At 47.7% G+C, this 20,645-nt stretch overlaps 7 protein-coding genes across 7 annotated transcripts; 2 read left to right on the top strand and 5 right to left on the bottom strand.

Moving 5' to 3' along the window:
- Positions 1-739: 739 nt before the first annotated feature.
- CNI04280 (Rho guanyl-nucleotide exchange factor, putative) lies at positions 740-6,169 on the top strand. Its single transcript, XM_024657901.1, has 11 exons — positions 740-1,083; positions 1,141-1,699; positions 1,749-1,887; positions 1,932-3,066; positions 3,112-3,675; positions 3,734-3,907; positions 3,973-4,354; positions 4,403-4,830; positions 4,882-5,101; positions 5,153-5,236; positions 5,292-6,169. The coding sequence occupies exons 1-11, from the start codon at positions 763-765 to the stop codon at positions 5,843-5,845; spliced, it is 4,560 nt and encodes a 1,519-aa protein (XP_024513441.1). The 5' UTR covers positions 740-762; the 3' UTR covers positions 5,846-6,169.
- CNI04270 (protein phosphatase, putative) lies at positions 6,144-10,355 on the bottom strand. Its single transcript, XM_024657900.1, has 11 exons — positions 9,950-10,355; positions 9,801-9,887; positions 9,039-9,733; positions 8,863-8,979; positions 8,167-8,783; positions 7,987-8,082; positions 7,822-7,910; positions 7,165-7,719; positions 6,830-7,052; positions 6,515-6,759; positions 6,144-6,456 (listed from the first exon to the last, which is right to left on the bottom strand). The coding sequence occupies exons 1-10, from the start codon at positions 10,255-10,257 to the stop codon at positions 6,679-6,681; spliced, it is 2,868 nt and encodes a 955-aa protein (XP_024513540.1). The 5' UTR covers positions 10,258-10,355; the 3' UTR covers positions 6,144-6,456; positions 6,515-6,678.
- A 393-nt stretch (positions 10,356-10,748) lies between these two features.
- On the bottom strand, positions 10,749-11,474 carry CNI04260 (expressed protein). Its single transcript, XM_024657899.1, has 2 exons — positions 10,990-11,474; positions 10,749-10,922 (listed from the first exon to the last, which is right to left on the bottom strand). Exon 1 carries the CDS (start codon positions 11,416-11,418, stop codon positions 11,029-11,031), a length of 390 nt encoding a protein of 129 aa, XP_024513539.1. The 5' UTR covers positions 11,419-11,474; the 3' UTR covers positions 10,749-10,922; positions 10,990-11,028.
- Positions 11,475-12,022: 548 nt separating this feature from the next.
- Positions 12,023-13,674, bottom strand: CNI04250 (expressed protein). Its single transcript, XM_572902.2, has 4 exons — positions 13,438-13,674; positions 13,220-13,385; positions 12,967-13,167; positions 12,023-12,905 (listed from the first exon to the last, which is right to left on the bottom strand). Exons 1-4 carry the CDS (start codon positions 13,564-13,566, stop codon positions 12,163-12,165), a joined length of 1,239 nt encoding a protein of 412 aa, XP_572902.1. The 5' UTR covers positions 13,567-13,674; the 3' UTR covers positions 12,023-12,162.
- A 686-nt stretch (positions 13,675-14,360) lies between these two features.
- On the bottom strand, positions 14,361-17,159 carry CNI04240 (hypothetical protein). The gene is made up of 5 exons (XM_024657898.1): positions 17,009-17,159; positions 15,823-16,951; positions 15,229-15,752; positions 14,728-15,164; positions 14,361-14,646 (listed from the first exon to the last, which is right to left on the bottom strand). The coding sequence occupies exons 3-5, from the start codon at positions 15,378-15,380 to the stop codon at positions 14,489-14,491; spliced, it is 747 nt and encodes a 248-aa protein (XP_024513582.1). The 5' UTR covers positions 15,381-15,752; positions 15,823-16,951; positions 17,009-17,159; the 3' UTR covers positions 14,361-14,488.
- Positions 17,160-18,157: 998 nt separating this feature from the next.
- On the top strand, positions 18,158-20,053 carry CNI04230 (spliceosomal zinc finger-containing protein, putative). The gene is made up of 3 exons (XM_572920.2): positions 18,158-18,602; positions 18,659-19,053; positions 19,107-20,053. Exons 1-3 carry the CDS (start codon positions 18,222-18,224, stop codon positions 19,318-19,320), a joined length of 990 nt encoding a protein of 329 aa, XP_572920.1. The 5' UTR covers positions 18,158-18,221; the 3' UTR covers positions 19,321-20,053.
- On the bottom strand, positions 19,386-20,503 carry CNI04220 (GTPase inhibitor, putative). The gene is made up of 4 exons (XM_572598.2): positions 20,191-20,503; positions 20,040-20,115; positions 19,833-19,966; positions 19,386-19,709 (listed from the first exon to the last, which is right to left on the bottom strand). The coding sequence occupies exons 1-4, from the start codon at positions 20,388-20,390 to the stop codon at positions 19,442-19,444; spliced, it is 678 nt and encodes a 225-aa protein (XP_572598.1). The 5' UTR covers positions 20,391-20,503; the 3' UTR covers positions 19,386-19,441.
- Between the last annotated feature and the right edge of the window lie 142 nt (positions 20,504-20,645).

Raw genomic sequence — 20,645 nt, 5'->3', positions numbered from 1 at the left:
TTTCAACGATGAGCGGTTGGACAGGTAGGATATTTTGTTATTGAAACCAGTATTATTTCCCTCTGTGTATGCTACCACTTCCATTTTATGTTGTTCTTCCAGTCAAAGCTTTTGAACTATTGCTCGGGCGTCATAGAATGAAGAAATCGATAGTGAAAGTCACGACGGAACGAAGCGCCGCAATATTCAATTCAGCATTTTGGATGTCCAAGTCCTACTTTACGTAATTAGATTACCGAGTTTTGGATGCTCAAACGAAGGAATGTGGTTACATCCTCTAGCCTTTGCGCTATGTGCAAACCCCACTGTCTGTCCTGGCTGTCGCAGACTAGCACCTCACCAACGACTGCTGGTCAACCTCATACCGGAGAAGAAACAAGAGGAAAAGAGTGTTTGGATATTTCCGACCGGCGGTAGACCTTTCATGGCGGCCATAGCCGACGCTGCGGTTTTTTTAATTATTCCTTCAAGCCCTATAAACTCATCAGCAAAGTCACCCAGACAGACGTAACAATGCTGAAAAATACATAGATGGGAAGGGCCCATAGAGATATGCATATCAATTTTGCCCTCGACTGACCATGCATACATACATATGTTATAGACATTGCCTATATTTCTTCCATGTAAATGCCTAAGCTAGACTTACGTAAGTTTCCGCGGTGGGACGACGCGAGCCGTGTTTCTTCTAAGCCAACTGACGACGAATTCTCTATCTATCCTCTCTTTCCATTTTCCATTTCTTTTATCAAGTGAATAAACATGCCCCCGTCAGGTCCACGCCAGAAGCAATCCAACGACAATCCAAATGTCCGTAACCAAGTATTTGAAAATATCTTTGGGCGGCCTGCACGTGGTCATCATCTCGCAACCCAATCATCACAACAGCAGTATGTCAACCCGGCACAACCAAACTACCCACCGACAATGCCGTATCATCCCACGCCTCCACCACAATCTCAAGTTCCCCCGCCTCCACCACAACCTCAAGTTCCGCCGCAACGACAACCGACATACCCCATGTACCGACCTGTTCCTACACGGAGACCGGACCCGTATGATGGCGTTGAGTACCTGCCAAACGTATGTCGTTTGGTCTGCTTGTATGCTGTCGCTGACAACTCTTGCGGCAACTTGTAGGACAATGAAGGACGGCGCCGCTCATCATTAGCACCTTCATCGTATTCTGCCGCTTCTTCTCCATCCGTGTATTCGCCGAATCCTGAACTATCACCACCTCAACCTACAGTGCGTCTGCCGCCAACAGCGTTTCCTACACCAATGCCAAGGTTGCCTTCTGGGCCTACTCAAGCTTTCCCAGCTGGTGCGATGACGCCTGCCCAGGCGTACCAGGCCTCCCAGGGGTACCCGACATCCAGTGTCGCCTTCCCTAGACCTTCGACTGCTTCTCCTGCTATTCCAACGCAAGCTACGCAGAATATCGGGACACCATTCGATCCCTCGTCCTCTGTTACTTCTTTTTCTACTACCAACTCGGCAACCTCTCGAATCCCCACGAGTACATCTATCACTTCGTTTCACAAACCGACTTCGCAGTCACCGTCGTTGGCAGAAACGTCGAAAGAAAGGTCAGCAACGCCGGATTATATTGGGAAAATGGGCCAATTGGCGTTTGAAAGTAATCCCGGGGAAAATTGGATGGAGGATGTGACAGGTATCAGTGTCAGTCCTGATGATGGTGAGTGGCTTAAGTTTGTCATATGATACGCTCTGACCGAAATTGACAGGCCGTAATCCTGTTCTTCCACCAAAATCTCTGCATGGCCATGGGACGTTGTCAGACATAGGGCGGGCGTCAATGCACAAGCGCATGGCTTCGGATTCATCCATTTTAAGCGGCGATAATGCCACAAAGGCGGGCCTTGCGTGAGTTGCTTCATATTTGGTCCCGTCCTTGCTGACTTGGGTAGATCGCGCTCGCCGGCTGCTTCACCTACCTACGATACGGCATCTTCACCTACTACTCCTACGGTGGACATGTCCTTCCATCCCCGAGCATCTACCGATTCGACCGTTTCTCTCCCGTTGGCACTCCACACGACCGAAAGTCTGCCACCTGGCGCCAGACGAGGCTACGAGAATCGATCGACATCATTCTCTGGCTCTTCTCGTGAAATCATTCGTCCACTCTCCAACCCCGCTGCTAGACTGAGTAACCCTCAAGCTCAGAGTCAGACACGCGCCCCTCTTCCTTCCTTATACCCAGCTATCCTTTCAATGGTCTCTGCTGCGTTCAAATCATACATCCCTCTTGCCGACCTCACCAAAGATGGTATCACGTACAAAGATTCCTTCTCCGGCCAAGCTGCTGTGACACTGATCGCAGAGCTCATCAAGACGTCTGATCGAAATTTGGCTCTGCTGCTCGGTCGAAGCCTTGACGCCCAAAAGTTCTTTCATGATGTGACATACGACCACCGATTGAGGGATAACCCTAAAGAGGTGTACCGATTTAAAGACAGGCTCGCTGCACCCTTTACGGACACAAACGGCAATGGGGAAAGCCCAGTTTCGGAAGGGAGATTGACGAGGAACGGGAGTGGAGCGTCAAGTACGGCGATGGGCTTGGGTGGTGGATTGAAAGCTTTGACAGCTGCAAGGCCTGCAGATTCTTCCTCTTCAATGCATACTGAATCTACACCAGTATCTATGACCCCATCTCGATCTTCGACCATGCCTTTCCTCGACTCCGACTCGCCAGATGGCTTGGACAGCGAAGATACTCTCCCAGTGGGTGTATTCACCCTTCTTACAGACTGTTACTCCCCCACATGTTCGCGCGACAGTCTTTGTTATTCTATCAATTGTCCCAGAAGACTAGAGCAGATGAAGAGGCTAAACATGAAGCCGGAGCCTGGGTTGAATAGGAAGCTCAGTCGTGAGAGTTTAGTGGATGTCAAGGAGACTGGCACTCTGTGGATTCATTCTGTTTCGCAAGAGATCTTGGATAGTGTGGATGATAAAGAGAAGAAGAGGCAGGAAGCCATCAACGAAGTTATCTACACGGAGAGGGACTTTGTCAGGGATCTGGAGTATCTTCGAGATGTGAGTAGACCTTATAGGTAATTACCAAGTGCTAACGACATATAGTCATGGGTCAAACCGCTACGGACGCAAGAAGTCATCGATGCCAAGCGCCGAGACGACTTTGTCCGACAAGTATTTTGGAATGTCCACGACGTCCTCTCCGTAAACCATGTCCTCGCCGAACGTCTCACGAAGCGCCAGAAAAAGGAACCAGTCGTGTCACGTATTGGCGACATCTTTCTCGAACGTGTCCCACTCTTCGAACCGTTTGTCACCTATGGTGCCCATCAACTTTTCGGCAAGTATGAATTCGAGAAGGAAAAAGGCGCGAACCCAGTTTTCCAAAAGTTTGTGGACGATACAGAAAGAAAACCAGAGTCAAGAAAGTTGGAGTTGAACGGTTACTTGACAAAACCCACTACACGTCTGGGTCGTTATCCTCTCTTACTGGAAGCTGTCCTCAAATATACTCCTGACGATCATCCGGATAAGGAGGATTTGCCAGAGGTGATCAAGATGATTAGAGGGTTCTTGACGAAAGTGAACGCGGAGAGTGGGAAGAGTGAGAATATATTTGAATTGGCGCAAATCGAGCAACAGCTGGTGTTCAGGCCAAATGAAAGGATTGTAAGTCTCGAAGTGAGAAAGATTATGAGCAAATCTTGACGTTGATACGTTCTTATAGGATCTGCGACTGCGAGACAAGAATCGGCAGTTAGTGCACAAGGGTCCGTTGAAGAGAAGAGGTGGCAATCGAGAAGAGATTGCAGATTTACTGGGCTTTTTATTTGACCATGCGTTTTTGCTTGTCAAGCCCAAATGGGTAAACAAGAGTGAGCAGTACAAGGTTTATCGCCGAGTGAGCCCTTTTTTGTCAAATAAAATGCTGCAAAACATGAAGCTAACAACTTCTGCGTGGAATAGCCAATTCCTCTCGAGTTACTTGTCCTCGTCACTCCAGATGAACAATACAACTCTGGCAAATTGTCATATGGCCATGGGCGTTCCCGACTCATCACACGTCACCCCAACTCAAAAACCAACCACTCTTCCCAGAATAACTCTATAACAGCCCCTCCGAAGCCAGAATCAAAACACGGTTTTTCGATTACGATCCTTCACCTCGGCAAAAAAGGCTATTCGATGCAGCTATGGGTTGACACTCATATTGGGAGGAAAAAGTGGTTGGAGAATATAGATAAGCAACAAGGGTTGTTGAGGGAGAAGAGTACGGTTTTCGTTAGCGAAACTATCACTGAAGGAATTTTGAGCGGTGTGAGGAAAGTGAACTGTTCTAGTCCTTATGGTGAGTTCTTTTCGTTGTTGTGAATGATGTATGCTGATGATTGGGAAGATCAAGGGAATAGGATGATCTTCGGTACAGATGAAGGTGTTTACTTCGCCAACTTGCGCGATGAAAAGCTCCGCGAACCAGTAAAAGTCATTAACCTTATCGACGTCACTCAAGTCGATGTTATCGAAGAGTTCCAACTCCTCATTGTCCTTCACGAGAGATGTGTCACTACCTTCCCACTTGACAGTCTTGACCCTTCCGATCCCAATGCCGCTCTCAAGCGAGGGAAACGCATTTCATCGCACACAAGCTTTATCAAATCGGGTGTATGCCTCGGCAAGACTTTGGTTGCGATCGTCAAGAGCTCAACGTTGAGCAGTACAATTAAAGTGATGGAACCTGTGGATCTGAGTCAAAATCGGAAAAAGACACAAGCGGGGTTTATGAAAAGGCTCAATGGCAAAGACGACGCATTGAAGCTTTTCAAGGTTAGTCATCATTTCATGTTCCTGATTCGCAGATTCTGACACTTCATCTAGGAATTCTATATTCCTACGGAATCCAGCTCTGTCCATTTCCTGAAGACGAAGCTCTGTGTCGGCTGCACCAAGGGGTTCGAGATTGTCGACCTAGAGACACTTGATATGCAGGGTTTGCTCGATCCGTCAGATGGATCGCTGGACTTTGTGTTAAAGAGGGATAACGTCAGACCGATTGCAATTTACAGAATCGAAGAGGATTTCTTGCTGTGCTACGACGGTGAGTCTATATGGTAGCCCCAGATATTTTGCAAGATGCTGATGGAAGCAGAATTTGCGTTCTATGTAAACAAGAACGGATGGCGGTCAAGGCCTAAATGGGCGATTGTTTGGGAGGGCATTCCCACATCTTTTGGTAAAGTCTTACCATACTGAGCGATTGCCGAAACAGATGAACTAACGAAAAATAGCATTGCAATATCCATATGTCATTGCGTTTGAACCGACGTTCATTGAAGTGCATCACGTTGAAACTGGCCATCTGGTCCAGATCATCCCTGGGAACAATATCCAATGCCTCTTCGCCGACACTCCTCCTTCACGAGTCAATGCCCCTTTACCACCGAATCGCATGATGTACGCTCCGCCCACTCTCGGGACTCCCCCTTATGCCCGTCCTCCCAATATGCCAGGGTATCCTGCTTATCCCAACGTATCTTATCCTGGTCATCCCCAACAACCTCGACAAACCTCTAACGGCGCATATCCTCCTCACCGCATAAATCAAGCACCTAGTGCCGGAGTACGTCACCCTCAGCAAACGCCAATGGGCTACGGTATGCCTGCACCCCACCCGCCACCCCTTATGAACCGATTCGCAAGGCCTCAGGTTGTTTTCGTCAGCGATGACAGCCATGTTCAGTTCCTCAAATTCCCACCTGCTTCTCATTCTCATCCTCAAAGGCCTGTCATGACGCACTACCAGACTGCACCTGCCGGGCACTCAGCCAGATCCTCTCGGTAACCCTTATTAATTTAACGCCTTTTATAAACACTTAGCATACGATACAGCATCTTGATAGGCGATAGTTCGCCTTCATTACTTTGATTTGATTTGAAATTTTACATATTGAGCATCGGGTGGACGTGACTGACATCACTATCGAAGGATGGAAAAGGAGAATGTCATTACCGTGTACGAGGCTGTTTTGTCAACCCTCTGGGCCTTTTCCTTCACTTGTCTCATTCCTCTGTTTTTGTAGCATCATTTATCCTTGGTCGTTAGTGGTGATACATTCCACATAGTATACGATTGGTACGATTCCCCATGCATAAAGCTCATCAAAACCTAGAATAGCGAAGAATCGCAGACCCGGACCAATGTAGGGCATCGAGGTGAGTGATAATTGTGAGGAATGTGTCAGTCAGCTTGTGCAAAAAAGTTTAAGATATAGTACTGTCCCCTCCTTGCCTGAAAGACGAACTTGAGAACAAAGGCTGTTAAGCGCTTTCCAGCTTGTTAAATAATGATAACTTAATCACGGCGAAGAGTCTATCTTCTGAAACCTACAATCCGCCAATCATCTTGTCCACACAGAGTAATTACTTTTCAATGCCTTGTTGAGTGAAGGAATGCTGGCGAGATGTTACTACATTGCTATGTAGAAGACTCCGCGCCACGTGACTTACTCACCAAATGATCCTTATCTGGCTTGTTCCATTCATGAAAGACTCATTCGAGAGTACCCCCGACAACATTATGCATAAAATACAAATGCTAATGCCATGATGAAATATCCTTGGGTGTCAAACTAGTACCAGTACAACGACAAATTGATGATAAAAGACTCAAGAAGATTACTTCTCACCCGCCACAACGCTATCTCCATCCCTATTTTCATCTCCATCGGCATCATCGTTTGCTAAACTGTCCATAAGCTATTGAAGCCAGACAAAATGATCAGCGAAACAGTTCCAAGGCTTTTTTCTTTCGACTTAATACGCTTACCAATAGAGCAAATTCGTCATCGCCCTCGGCACCCTCCATGCTTTCTGCCACACTCCGACCATCATCCTCATCACCAGCCTTTTCGTCATGCTTCTCAACATCCGCCTCATACGTCCAATGGTCCTTGTGCTGAGATCGGCTCTCCTCAGACCGTTCTTCCCCAGATGTCGTATCTTCAATAAGGTATGCTTTATGCCTCTTACTCGGTGGAGCATCCGATGACCTGTACATACCATAAAGTCAGACATTAGTCAATTCCCAATTTTGCGCATAACCATACCAAGATCCGGCAGGATCCTGAACGAAGACAAGCAATAAAGCAACAAGGGACTTACGCAGTAGGTGACGGATCTTTAAACTCCTCCAGGGGTAATAATTCTTCATCCGCATACCTCACTCGCTTCTTACTCGGCGTAGAGGGGGCACTCTCACCCTTCACGCTCTTCCTACTCCCTACACTCCCTTCTCCATCCGACCAATCATCCTCTCCTGCCATAAATTCTTCCCACTCCCGTTCGGCTTCTTCGTCCCACCCTTGACCCACCTGAGTATCATCATTCATATCTTCATGCTCTTCTCCATCCTCGTCTTCTTCCTTCAAGTCCTTGTGATTATCGCTGTTTCCAGCTTCCCCTTCCGGCCCAACTCCCTTCCCCGCATCACCCGTCCCCTCCTTCTTGCCCGCAATATATTTCTCTTCATCCTGTCTCTCCCACAGGGCCACACTATCCCAAAACCACTCTGCCCAAACAACCTTCACACCCTCCATCTTCCCTGCTCTCCAAGTTTTCTCCGTATTCAACAAAGCGGTCACGAGGTGCGTCGTGCGGGGTGTCAGGGAAGGGGTTATTAGTGCTCCGAAAGATTCGGCTGTTTGCCAGATTGCAGTACTGAAAACATCATACCGAGGAAGAAAAGAGGGAAATGGAAACGAAAATGAATCAGTTAGAAAGTAGATTCCGGAAAAAAAGAAAAAAGGATATAAAGCTTACGTTGAAGGATTAGCTTCGCGAGGAATCATACCCGAGAAAACCAAATTACACCCATCCAGAACCTCGGCTTTCATCTCAGGTATAATAAACTGCGTTGGAGGTTCCATGAGCCTTTTTACTACACCAACTCCAACACTCATATTAAATGAATAAATTCGGACGCACCTCGACATCACAGCTCATGGGTAAAGCCTTTTTTGGATCCCATCCGTCAATCGCATCAAAAGCTTTATAAAACCGACTATGAATCTCTTGCAATATCTATCGAGTTGTCATTCAGCCAATCAGTATCTTTTTTCCGTGTTTTGTTCCCGTTCCAGATAATGGGTGAATTAAATCACTTACATTCGCCACCCGGACAAGTTCGTAGTCGTTGGGATTCAATAACGGCTTTCTATGCTTGTTTGGGGATTTTGACCGTTCTTTTCGAGAGTCGTCTCTCACACTTGCCACCGCCTTTTCCTCGTGTTCCTTCTCCTTCTCCTCCTCTTTCCCTGTCACTTTCTTCATTCCCGTTTCAGCCTCAGCCGCAACAGCAGCCTCTCCACCTTGCCCCTCTCCAGATTCATCATCCTCGGAATCCTCCTTTTCCAACTCTTCCTGTAATCTCGCCAAAGGACGACTTGTGCTAAGCTGGTCCAACAGTTTCGCTTGCATCATCAACTCTTCTTCTCTTGTAGGCTCAACCGGTTCGACCCGTTCAATCGGCTCGAGGTCTGCTGATACCTCGGATGGAGTTACTGGCGGCGGTGTGGAGGCGTTAGACGAAGCGGAGGGCGGTGAGGGGGGCAAAGTTGGGGGAGGGGATGGAGACGTAGACAGAGACGGAGACAATGGCGCAGAGGAAGAAGAGGCGGCAGCAGCGGTCGTAGCGGCGGTCGTGGCGGCGGATGGGGGAGGTGTGGACTTGTTAGTCGGAAGGAAAGATGAATTGATATCACCTATCCCCAAGAAAAAATCATCTGTCAAACAAATCAAACAATGGCAGATTACATTAGCGGACATATACATAGCCAAAAAGTGGAAATAGGCATGACGTACAAGGGACAACCTTTACTAGGTTGGGACAGTCGCCCCAGACATCAGACCTATCATCGATAACGACCACCATACTCGTGTCTGTAGGGAACAGCCTCTTCAAATTCTTCGAACTGAAGCCTTGTATCCTATTAGCGCAAAGTAGATGCAAGCGAAACAACGCGAGAGAAAGAACTTACTTCCACTCTCATCCCTACTCAAAATCCTTCCTCCAAATATCTTGCCGTCAGGATCAATAACCTTGACGATCGCATCCGCGTACGTCCTCGTACCCATAGTGTACACATGCATCTCATATAGCTGACACATTTCATCCAAAAACCTTTGCAGACCCGGTCGAGGTTTGGTAAAGTACCATCTCCCTTCCGACTCTGGAGGGTTTTGCCCCTTTGTCGTTTTGGTCTTGAGCTTGACATATCCCGGGGGCAAATCGTCGGCGATTTGAAACTTGGCTACGTCCCTTAAAGCTTCTGCGTTTGGGTTCTTTTCTTTTGGTGATTCGACTGTTATACCCAAAGCACCAGGGCCAGGGGATCCCGGTGGAGTCGTCGTCTCCTCCCCTTTGCCTTTCACTTCTTCGGTAGGAACGTTGGCCTTCTCCTGAGCATCCTTCATCTCTTCACGGTGAATCTCATCCATCCACTCGGCAACAGTAGGATCCACAGTCGTATGAATAATGGTCTGATCAAGATCCACAATCAACGATAACCGCCGAGTCGAAAGAAGCGCATCTCGGGTGAGGTTTTCTAATCGCTGGGCTTCATTCTTGGATACCGTCACGCCCATTGCGTCGTGCGCGATTTCGAATCCGCCGGGGTATCTGGAAGGTCCAGCTTGAGTTTGGTTCGATACCGGTCTGGATAGATAATCATCCCTGGAGTGAACGCCATCAATATTCTTCCTCGTAAATTCGAAATCGGAGAAGGAGACAAGGGACGTACTCGGTTAAATCAGCTCCACAAACACCACACAAACCATGCAACTGGACAGGATGCGAACAAGCCTGTTGCACCGTCACTATTATTTGACTATACGGGCAGTCAGTTATGGGTCGTCTCCATGTCCCATTTTCTGTGCGGTAATCACAAACCTAGCTTGATTTCGCTCAACAATCATCCCCGGTTTCGCGCCTTTCCATTCTACAACATCACCGTCAATCAAACTCTCCCACGTCCCACTCAGGTCATCCTTCTCCTTTTCGTTCTCTATTTCCCCCATTCCTCCTCCTTGTAACCGACGTTTAGCAACTTTTTCCTTTAGATCGGATGACATGAAAGTATATTCAAGCAATCTCGAACCTCGCTTGATCTTGTCTCCCGGCCTGGCGACCAGCCGAGTAAGTGTGATGGGGTAAGGCAGAGTTGGCGGAAGGGTTAGTGGAGTAGGTGGGTCTGACATTGCTTTGGGTTTGGATCGGTTGCTGCTTATGGTGGCTTTGTTCGTTGGATGGATTATGCAGTTTGATTATCAAGTATAAATTATAAGGTTGAGATGGGGGGGAAGCTCGACAACGGGAGAAACGAGCGAATCCGGAGATGTGATCATAACGAACCCAAAATCTTCCACGTCATTATTTTTGTAATTTGAGCAATAATTGGTCGTCACCGAAGCTGCTGGTGAGTAATGCCCGCCGCCGGAAAAGCGAGATAACCATAAATAAATAATGCAACAGCCGCTCAACTTTGATATATACCAATGCCATCATATATGGATCTTTGTGATCCTGTGTTGCATAGACGTCGTAAGGCAATGGAAATGCCAAAACGTGATTTTGTGATTATGGTTTTCGTCTCGAGTTATGCTGGTGAACCACAATGGTTTTACAGCACCTCGAAAAAAATGACCAGACCAGAACAGCAGACTGGAAGTTAATAAAACCGACGAAAAGGATCAACTGAGGATACATAATACATCAACTGCAAGTCTAGTACCGCTCTTTGCGACTCCCTGCCTTTGCGGCCCCGAGTCTTTTAGACGTGTTTATGTCTCGGGAAATAACGATGAACAACAACGCCGCACAACAGGGAGGTATGCACCAACACTCGTGCCCGAGATTTTGGTCTCTGCTGTCACCACAAGTGTAAGTCAGCGTCGCAGCCAGAAAGGGGAAACGGAGAAAGTACCACGTACATATGTAATCTCCAACGACACACCGAGATGATAGTGTTACTATTCCTCTTCCTCCGAACTTTCTTCTTGTTCCTGTCCATTCTTCATTTCTCCAATAACCTCATTGCTCATCATCATCGCTTTTCCCCTACCAAACCCTACTGCTCCAACGTCCTCTTTTGCTTTTTCCTTGTCTCCAATAGCGTCTTTCCAGTATGTCAGCTTCTCATTAAGCGTCGCCTGCGCAGCCAGGAGAGCCGCGGAGGCAGAGGTGTAGTATTGCGTCGTTGCTGATAATGTGGATGCTTTGGTCTTGAGAGACGGCGGAGGAATAGGGAAAGAAAAGGTTGCAGAAGACGGTACTGGCTGAGAGGATGGGCCTGCCGTGGGCTGCGGTGTTTCGGCTGGAGGACAGAGGTTGTAGGAGACGAGGATGGACTGTGGCGACATGGCGTGAAAATGGGAAAGAAACGGCGTTAAAAGATGAGAATGAGAATGGAACGCCGGATTTTGAGATGGTGGATGTTCGAGACTTTCGAGGATCGGCACAAGGCACAGCATGTGTGTGACCGGCGCCCGATGATAAATAACCACCTTAATTACAGTCCCAGGGGACTTGTAGTATATGGCCGGGGTGCATCTCTATCTAATCTCTCTTCCGCTTCCTGCTTGCTTCCCACCCACCGCAGACGAATCTTGGTTAGTATATGTGCCCTCGTATCCAGCGACGACCCCAACAGATGCTCAGGGCCACTTACACCATCCCGACTACGCCTTCTCGCCTGATACCCAAAGTAATCCGACAGTCCCCTTCTCCCTCTTCTCTTAGCAACGAGCTTCGATTACTTGAGAACAATACCAAAAAAGCATGCTATTGCGTCTCGAGACAAGTATGATCTTCCTTGCGTCGCCAGTTATAGGGGCGCTCATGATAATCAATTGTAGCCATTAGATTCGCGTAGACTGCCCCGACGGGTCTAGTTCAGCATAAGATACTTTCTCCTTTTCCAATTCAATCGCAAAGGTTACATAAGACACATGTTGTAAAGATCAAAGCGCGTTTACAACCATCTTCATTTCAACTGCTCGATGAAAAGATACCTTTGCGACGCATCCCATCAATCTGTTATGCATTGAGATATGCAAAACCCATTTTTCATTACTAATTCTCGTTTGCAGACACCAGACAGGACCCTATCCAGCCCTTTGTGCTTCACTCGGGCAAGCCCAGCTCCACCCCTGTACCCCCTTCTCCGTAAACAACTTCTTCACCTCCTCCTCCAGTTCCTTCTTCTCCAGCCCCCCTTCGCCCCCTTGGGCTGGATTTACCTCTTTCCATCTTCTCACCGTCTCCTTCATCTCTTGCAAATCTTTACATCCCACCACGATCGGCACCCGTCTACCGTTTGGCTGGCTCAGTGGACGATATCCAAACGAAAGCGCTACGTCTTCTAGCTTCGTCCCTTTTTCTTTACACAACTCCACCGCTGCCCGGGTAGCATTGAACAACTCTGGATAGTCCTTCGCTGGATGCCAACCAGGTCCACCTGAAGTGGTGAGGAGACCCATAGCAAGGGGTGAAGCGCTCACTATCTGCCTCACACCCGCTTTCTCCGCCAGAGCTTGTAGATAGCCTTGTTGGAGCGCATCATTCTGCAGGGTATGATGAGCGTACGTCTGGACGACATCGAGCGGTTTTCGGGTACTATGGAGTACGAGAAGAGCGAGACGAAGGAGGATAGGCAGAGGGTAACCGGCGATACCAACGAGTATGATATGGCCCGTGGTTTGGAGCTTGCGAAGGGCGCCAATGCCGTCTAAGATCTTGAGTTCTTCGGCGGTAGGTACCGGAGGCTGGGATAAGATGGTGGAAAGAAGAGATACAGGGTCACCTTCGTATGATGGGCCGGGTAAAGCATATTCTACATCGTGCAGGTCTATAATTATTAGCTTATCTATCTTCCGGTACTCAACTGCTTCAGAGAAGGGAAAACTCACAAACAGCATCGAGATAATCAGTCCTCAGCCTTCGCAAACTTCTTTCCACACTAGCTTGGACAACTTCGGGACTATACATATGATCAGACGAGTTGGGTCCGTATTTACCAACTTTGGTGATGATATGGTATGATCCGCGAGGATAATCTAACGCGGCAAGCGCGTTGCCGAGGATGATTTCTGATGGATGGTACCATGGTGCTAAGCTAAATTCAGCTCCTCGCAACGGATAGACGAACCATAGAACACTCACCAGTGTCAAAGGCGTTCATACCGCTGCGCAAAGCCAATCGCACAACCCGTAATGGCATAGACGACCGGACATTATCGTCGTCGGCATATATCCCGTAGCCAAATGTGGAGCATCCCAAGATAAGAGGCGGAAATACTACAGTCTTGTCGTTGGCATCCTTGGGTATCTATACGAAGATCTTTAGCCCCCGTCATTCCGTGAGACACCATGCGGCTCACTTTGGGCAGAAGTTCATCGTCACCAGCGGGCTTGTCGTGCTCTGCATCTACAGCGGTCGAAATGTCGAATGGAGCAATGTCCGGCTCAGGCTGAGAAGGGTGATAGGGAGGCAGTTTCTTTGCAGGCATGGCGATTTGTGCTGAAGATTGAAACAGTACGACGAGTCCTGATAGCGACACACAATTCCTCCGCGATCCTGAGCACGCAGCCCACCTGCCTTCCGGCGGAACGGCAACGTCATGCCGATCGAGTTGTTGATTCCAAAAGCTGCTTTTTAGTGGATTTTGTTAATAAATCAATTATCGCCCCCTTAATTATCCCCGCAATTAGTTATTTTCAACCGGAAAACATCCTTCATCCTTTCAGTTTCTCAACGAGCGAACCAGGCTGATACGAAGATCGTCTTTTTTGCTCTTTTGATACTCACTGCACTTGCGTTCACGACCAAAAGAAGCCCGCATAAACATACCCTTCAGAAGCAAGTTTGATTCCCAACAACACAGGTGTCAAATCCAATTCCGAAGGTTCGATCCGCAGAATCACATTTGAGGTTGCCATTGGACTGGAAGCCGATTGGCATACACTACCACCGTCTGGCACCTCGGTATGGCATAAAGACGGTATAATAATCAATACCAATGTACCAATCGATCGCTTCTGAAGCCAGCAAGCTCGACTCCTATGTGACCCTTTAGTGACGACAAAGAATTCAGTGGTTTTGATGCGGAGCGGCTTGCTCTTGCTGGTGTTGGTGATAATAGTGATGATGAAGAGGAGTAGTCCAGGACTTATTTCTTCTCTCCGGCCAACAAGTGATCGCGAGTGATGGATGATAAATACTGTTTAGGTAAAGTTACTTGGATTTTATGCACACCAGTTGTGATATTGGATAATCTGGCCTCGATCAAGAAAGTTTATCTACTTCCATATTTTTACAATGAATCTGGTATCTGTTTTATGATACGATAATATAGATACAACATGCGGAAGATAGTGACAAGTTTGAAGGTGGCAAAAGTGACCTCGCCTTGGTGAACGTTTGTCCTTACATCATGGTTTATGTTTGTCTTTCCTGTCCACATTTGTTGTAATCCTTCCTATCGGTCTCGCCCAATGTCTGAGAATACCAACATTAAACCTCCTCGTTCTGACTTTTGGTCGGTAGCCATCTATCGTAACGTGACGAAGGATACGTTTGCCGAGGTACACTGACATAGGGAAAAGCAGAAGGAGGCAGATGGGTGTCAGCGCACAATTGTACGAGATAGATGGGCAGAAGGAAAACTCACTATGCTGCTCGCAGCAAAAATGGATATACCCCACAGTCTCCTCGCCGTCAGCTTCCTGCTTCTGATCCATTACGTTCTCATCTTCGTCAACCATTGTTGTCTGGTCATTTTCGTCCTCATTAAGCTCCCCTTCACCAAGTTCTCTTTCAACTACAACCTCTGTCCCAGTTCCATTTCTATCGCCTACACCTGACGGTAAAGGAGATGATATCGACAGCTGAGACTTCAGTGAACCTTCTTCTGTTGAAGTGGCCGGACGTTGTGGTCCCAGATCCGGTGCGTGTGGTATACAAAGGATGGTACGAAGCAGTGAGACTACGCGTTCGATAGCTTGAGGGGGAGAGTGTCTTGGATCTAGAAGACCAGTGGGTTGCGTTGACCTCGATTTGGGAAGATATCGTCTTTTGGGCTTCTTGGGGATTGTGTATATTTGAATTCTACCAGTCCATGAGCCCACCGAACGAAGCATGGGCTAGAAATGCAAAGAGGGGTAAAACATACAATTCAACCCCGGTATCGCGCTTCCTTCTTCTTTTCCCAAGTGGTCTTGGTGGGTGAGCGAGTATTCGGTTCAAATGAGCAGGTCGGATACCAGGTGGTAGGCTGGTTATGTAGAGAGAAGTCTGAAAGGGGTTACTGCCTTTGTACTTCATTAAAAGCGAGATATGCCCTTGCAGTCAGACAGCGGCTCAACAGGATGTGTAATGGTGTTAAAGCTCGATCTGAATGGACGGAAAGTCGAGGCAGATTCTCTACCAACCATCAACCACGAAAGAGTACTTCCTTTCTTCTAGAAGGAGGACTAAACTTAAAGGAAGGAGAGTTGATGTTCAAGGCTTGCAAGGATGGCTGGAGGGATGGAAAGGGAGGGTAAGGAAGTCTTCGTGATCGTTAAGCTGTTGGGTTTGCCATTTTTCAAAGTGTCATCTCTGAACTTAGTAATTTTGTCGTTGTGCAATCGTTTCCATACAGAGATCCAACCAGCAGCGTCTCGAATAGATTTGGCTGCTAGGACTTGTTGGGCACTACTCATAGCACAAGAATTGACTTATGAGCTAGACGTCCAAGACGAAGGCTTCGTAAAAAAAAACTCACAATGGGTATAGATGGCTCCCATCGCACTATCCCCCTCCCGGCTTCTTCCCGATCCTACCCCCGATCCAAGCCAAAACTCCATGTCTCTCGCAAATATCTCATCCACACAATCAGAATACCCTACAGCGAACCTCCTCAATCGACGGGTCTACGTTACCGAAACCCTTCCCTCCTCTTCCTCTTCCGCAACATCAACAAGCATCCTCGCCAAAGCAGTGGCTACCACCCACCTCTCATGGTGGCAGCTCCTCGCCCTCATTCTCGGCGCTTTGCTCGTGCTGGTAGTGGGGGTATGGTTATGGTGGCGTCACCGGAAAAAAGTAAAAGTCGAAGAGGCAAAGAAGAAGGAAGAGATTGAGGAGAGGGAAAGGAAAAGGATAGAGAATGAGAAAGAGAAGGAGTTGGTTGATCGAATGAGGGAAAGGGCAAAGGGCAAGAGGAAGGGAAAGAAGAAGAAGGAAGAAAGTGAAAGCGATAGTGAGATGTGGTCAGATAGCGAAACAGAAACAGAGACCGGGAGTGAGAGCGACGATTCGATTAGTGATGGAGGTACAATTCGTCCTTCAAGGACGAGAAGACGGAAAGTGAGGAGAAGGAGGCGAAGACAGCGAAAAGGAAGGGATGGATTTGGACATCGACGACGAAGAAGTGAGAGTGAGAGTATAACAGAGACCGATTATTCGGATGAGACCTACTATCCCCGTCGGCATCAATGGCGTGAAAGGGATAGGGATAGAATAAGGAGTGATCGGTATTGGAGGGAGTATTCTTACGAACCGTACTACGACCGACCACCTCTGCCTTCTCATGATCATCCTCAGCATCCAGCGCCACCCGCCCCTCCCATACCACAAGACAGGCGACGCAAAAGAGATACTTTCCGTGACTCTGTCTTTTCGTCGTACAACTCGATGAAAAAAGCGGCTGTGCGGTTAAAGTATGTGGAGGCCAAAGTCAAGCTGAAAAAACAACTAGAGGAAGAGGAGAAGTTAGAGAAGGTACGTCGGAATAAGGTGAAAGAGGCAAACATGGAGATTGAGAGAGCAAATAAAGAAATTGAGACAACGAATTGGGGAAGGCGGGATAGGAAAGGTAGAAATGGTAAGCTTTTTCTTCTTCTTCTAATGAACTATGGTTTGAGCTAATTAGCTAATGAGATTAGACGGGTTAGGTGAATTAATCGTACCCGCAGTAGATCATCCTGAGATGAGTCATTCCAGCTCCACATCCAGCAGCTCGGCCTCTCCACCGAAAAGGAAGACCTATTGCCAAACAGCCTATCACGGTGGATCGCTTGATACTATCCAGAGGAATAAGCAGAATACGAGGCAGATATATCCAAGAAAGAACGCAACGATGGATACGATCCGACCTCGACCTCAACCTCAGCGTACAGAAACAGACAATTCCGAAAATTCTTTGGGAGACGAGATCACACACCTGTTGGGCGGTGGCTCAAAGGTAAGGTCCAACAGCAAGACAATAAACCCAGCCTCACGTCCTATGCCGCCAGCCAAAAAAGTTTCAGTCTCAAAACGATCATCAAACGCCTTCCAGGCATCGTGGCTTTCCCATCCTTCGCAATCTAGGACTCCGAGGAGTGACAGCCCACCAGATATCCCAATCATGCCGGAGACAGCGAGAACCGATTCAGTGTACTTACCAGTCACCCACCCGAAAGACAGACCGATTATACCTAAGGGTGGGTTGGCACCGGCGCCCACTGGGAGAAAGAAGGGGTCATCGACGACAGTGGATAATGAAATGGGGAATGCCACCACGGTGGGTGCAAGAGGATCTACTAGAATGACACCCCCGCAAAAGCCGAATTCCGGATTCGCCGGTTTGGGAGCGGGCGCAAACATCGCTGGGGTTGGTGCTGGAGGGTCCAAATGGGCGGGCAGGTTGCGGGAAAGGATGAAGATAGATTCATAATAAGATATATTTGATTCCTTGATGAAATTATAGATCAGTCATGGGGTTGATACCTGTTGCTGCCGTTGCTTGATGTATGCCTGGCAGTGTTCGTTGTCAGATGTCCGCCGCAGATATAAAAGAGATATCGATAGCGACTCTATCCTTGGTAATTCGTCCTGTTAGCCACACCCCTTTCTTAACCCATCTTTTAACTATTGGTGCAATTGATAGGATGGAAGGCAATAGTATACTTTCGAGCGGTTTCATCATTCTGGCGTGTGGTGTAAAGAAGTATATCCAATCGAGTAATCCAGAAATACATACATTTGAGTGATTATATATTTGATTCCGTTCATCACTAGGATACTGCATGATTAGTCATCAAAAGTTAAACATCTTCGCCTCCGCCTTCGTCTTAAATCAGCATCATTCGGCATCTTTTCTATCCAAATCATTTCATTCTTGAAAGACACTTGTCAACCATGTCTGAAGCGCCTGCACCAGTAGTCACATTCAAAAAAGGCCCTTCTCGCCGTCCCGCCCAATCTCGCCAACGTCGTCGCTCTCCATCGCCTCTCGACCCTGTCGCTGAAGCATCCGCATCCGCTTCCGGCTCCAATGTCGTTCGACCGGAGAGAAAATCTCTCGCTAACCCTCTCGTCCAAGGCACAAAGCGTCGGAGAACAAATGCCAATAATGAAGAGGAAGAGGATGGTGTGGGAGGCGGATTGGATGAGTTTGATTATGCTGCCGAAGGAGGACTGACGAGGAAAGGGGATGAGCTTGCAACGAGGGCAAATGATTGGGATTTGGAGGATGTAGATGGACAAGGGCAAAGGGATAAGAAAGTCAGGCTAGATGAGGTGAGTCATGCTCTGAATTTAGTTTATTTACGGTGAGATTCTGACAAGCCTCAAAGGACGGCGAGATCGTGACAGATGACGGCCTGTATCGAGGTGCATCCGCCTACTTACCGACAATAAACAAGACCCGCGAAACACTCGACAAGAAGATGAAATCCGGTCCTATCAAAGCTACCTCCCACGTACGCACAATCACCCTCATGGACTACCAGCCCGACGTCTGCAAAGATTATAAAGAGACCGGTTTCTGTGGATATGGCGATTCTTGTAAATTCTTGCATGATAGAGGAGATTATCTGGCGGGCTGGCAGCTGGATAAGTTGCCGGAAGAAGGAGTGAGAGAGGTAGAGGAGGAGGATGAGGAAGAGGAAGTACCGTTTGCGTGTTTAATCTGTAGACAACCGTTTACACAGCCGGTGGTTACCAAATGCGGGCATTACTTCTGCATGGGGTAAGTATTCATTCGCTCACTTTCATTTTTCCCGGCTGACAAATATGTTCTAGGTGCGCTGCGAAACGATTCCAAAAATCACCCAAGTGCTACGCCTGCGGTGCCCCGACGCAGGGTATATTCAACATCGCCGATAAAGTAATTGCCAAAATCGAAGCTCGTAACAAGGCAAGGCGAGAGGCGAGAGAGGAACGGGCAGAGCAAACGGGTGGTGGCGGGATTGAGATTGGTGGTGGGTCTGATGAAGAGGGTAGCGATGAGGAGTAAATTACAAATTGCACGAAGATCATTACAGGTATCAATCAGTAGAACATAGGTATTAGGGGTATACGTCAATGTTGTATACAACTTGCATCGTGCCTGCAGTCCCAAGAAAATATAAATACATCTACCAGTCATCATCACTCTCGTCTCCCCTCTTATTCCTAAACCCGCCCCGTATCCCACTTTTTCCTCTTCTCCTATCCTTTTCCTCTTCCGAATCCTCCTCTTCAAAATCCGACCGAGATCCCTGCTGTTTTTGAGTGAGGAGCGAAGAAGACACGTTGGTCGCCAATGTTAGATCTGTTGGGAGAACACCTGTTTGTGAGAGCCGGAATTCGAGGGCTTTGGTAGTGAAGTTGTCTGTTTGGCCGAGCTCTTCAAAACCAATCAACCTATCATTGTCAAAATCGAGTCAGCGGAACGGTCAAGTTTCACCTATTTTGCTTAGGGATTATTGGCAACTTCCTGTGCTTTACTCTTCTAATGAATATGTAGTAACTCTGACGATGACTTACCGATCAACGGCCCTCCCATCAACGTACGACATCACGCAAGGTAGAACCTTGATTGCCATCTTGGTCACCAAGAACGGGACATTATCCACGTTTGCCCGAAGGAAAAGGGTGTGTTTGTGTTTTGGAGCGAGTTGCTGTACATTGCATGTCCATGTCAGCATGTCGAATCATTCGGGTAGGAGATAGGTAGAGGTTGGATTGACTCACGGACAGATGACGATCCATTATATCACAGCGCTGAAAATTAGGATGAACAAAATGTAAAACGCAATACTTTTCTTTACTACCAATCCCAGTTTCGAAGTATTATTAGTATTCCCATTCAGATATAAAAAGAATGGAAAAATGGGAAACCCACGCCATACGCTCAATAAGCGCTTTCTCTTCATTGAATTCCACCACCCTTCCATATTCACTCTCTCTCAAGTCTTTCACCTGTTTGATTTGTCTTGACAGAGCTTCCATTCGCGCCTCCCGGTGGGCAGAGAAGTCAAATGAATCTTCGAGCGAGTCCAGGAGGGCCGAGTCGGAGAGGGTTGGAGATGGTGATCTTGACATAGTTTTTGGATTCTAATACCTCTATTCCTTGTGATTATGCAGCGGCGATGCCGATCTATGGGCTGTGGAGGATGAAATATGTGGAGACGAAGAACAAAGAGGTCGAATTCGTTGTTTCATACCGACGTACTACGGAAAAACGCGAAAACGCGTCGCTTTTCCGGCCCCTGACAAGTTACGTAATGCTTTAGAATCAGCAGGAAGTCGTCCATTTTTTGTACCTGCATAGATACGATAGCTGAGCTTACTCGTTAT

The sequence above is a fragment of the Cryptococcus neoformans genome (assembly GCF_000091045.1).
Source record: "Cryptococcus neoformans var. neoformans JEC21 chromosome 9 sequence".
In the NCBI taxonomy this organism is placed as follows: domain Eukaryota; kingdom Fungi; phylum Basidiomycota; class Tremellomycetes; order Tremellales; family Cryptococcaceae; genus Cryptococcus; species Cryptococcus deneoformans.
The sequence above is the reverse complement of the archived record's forward strand: the minus strand, read 5'-3'. Positions and strand labels throughout refer to the sequence as shown.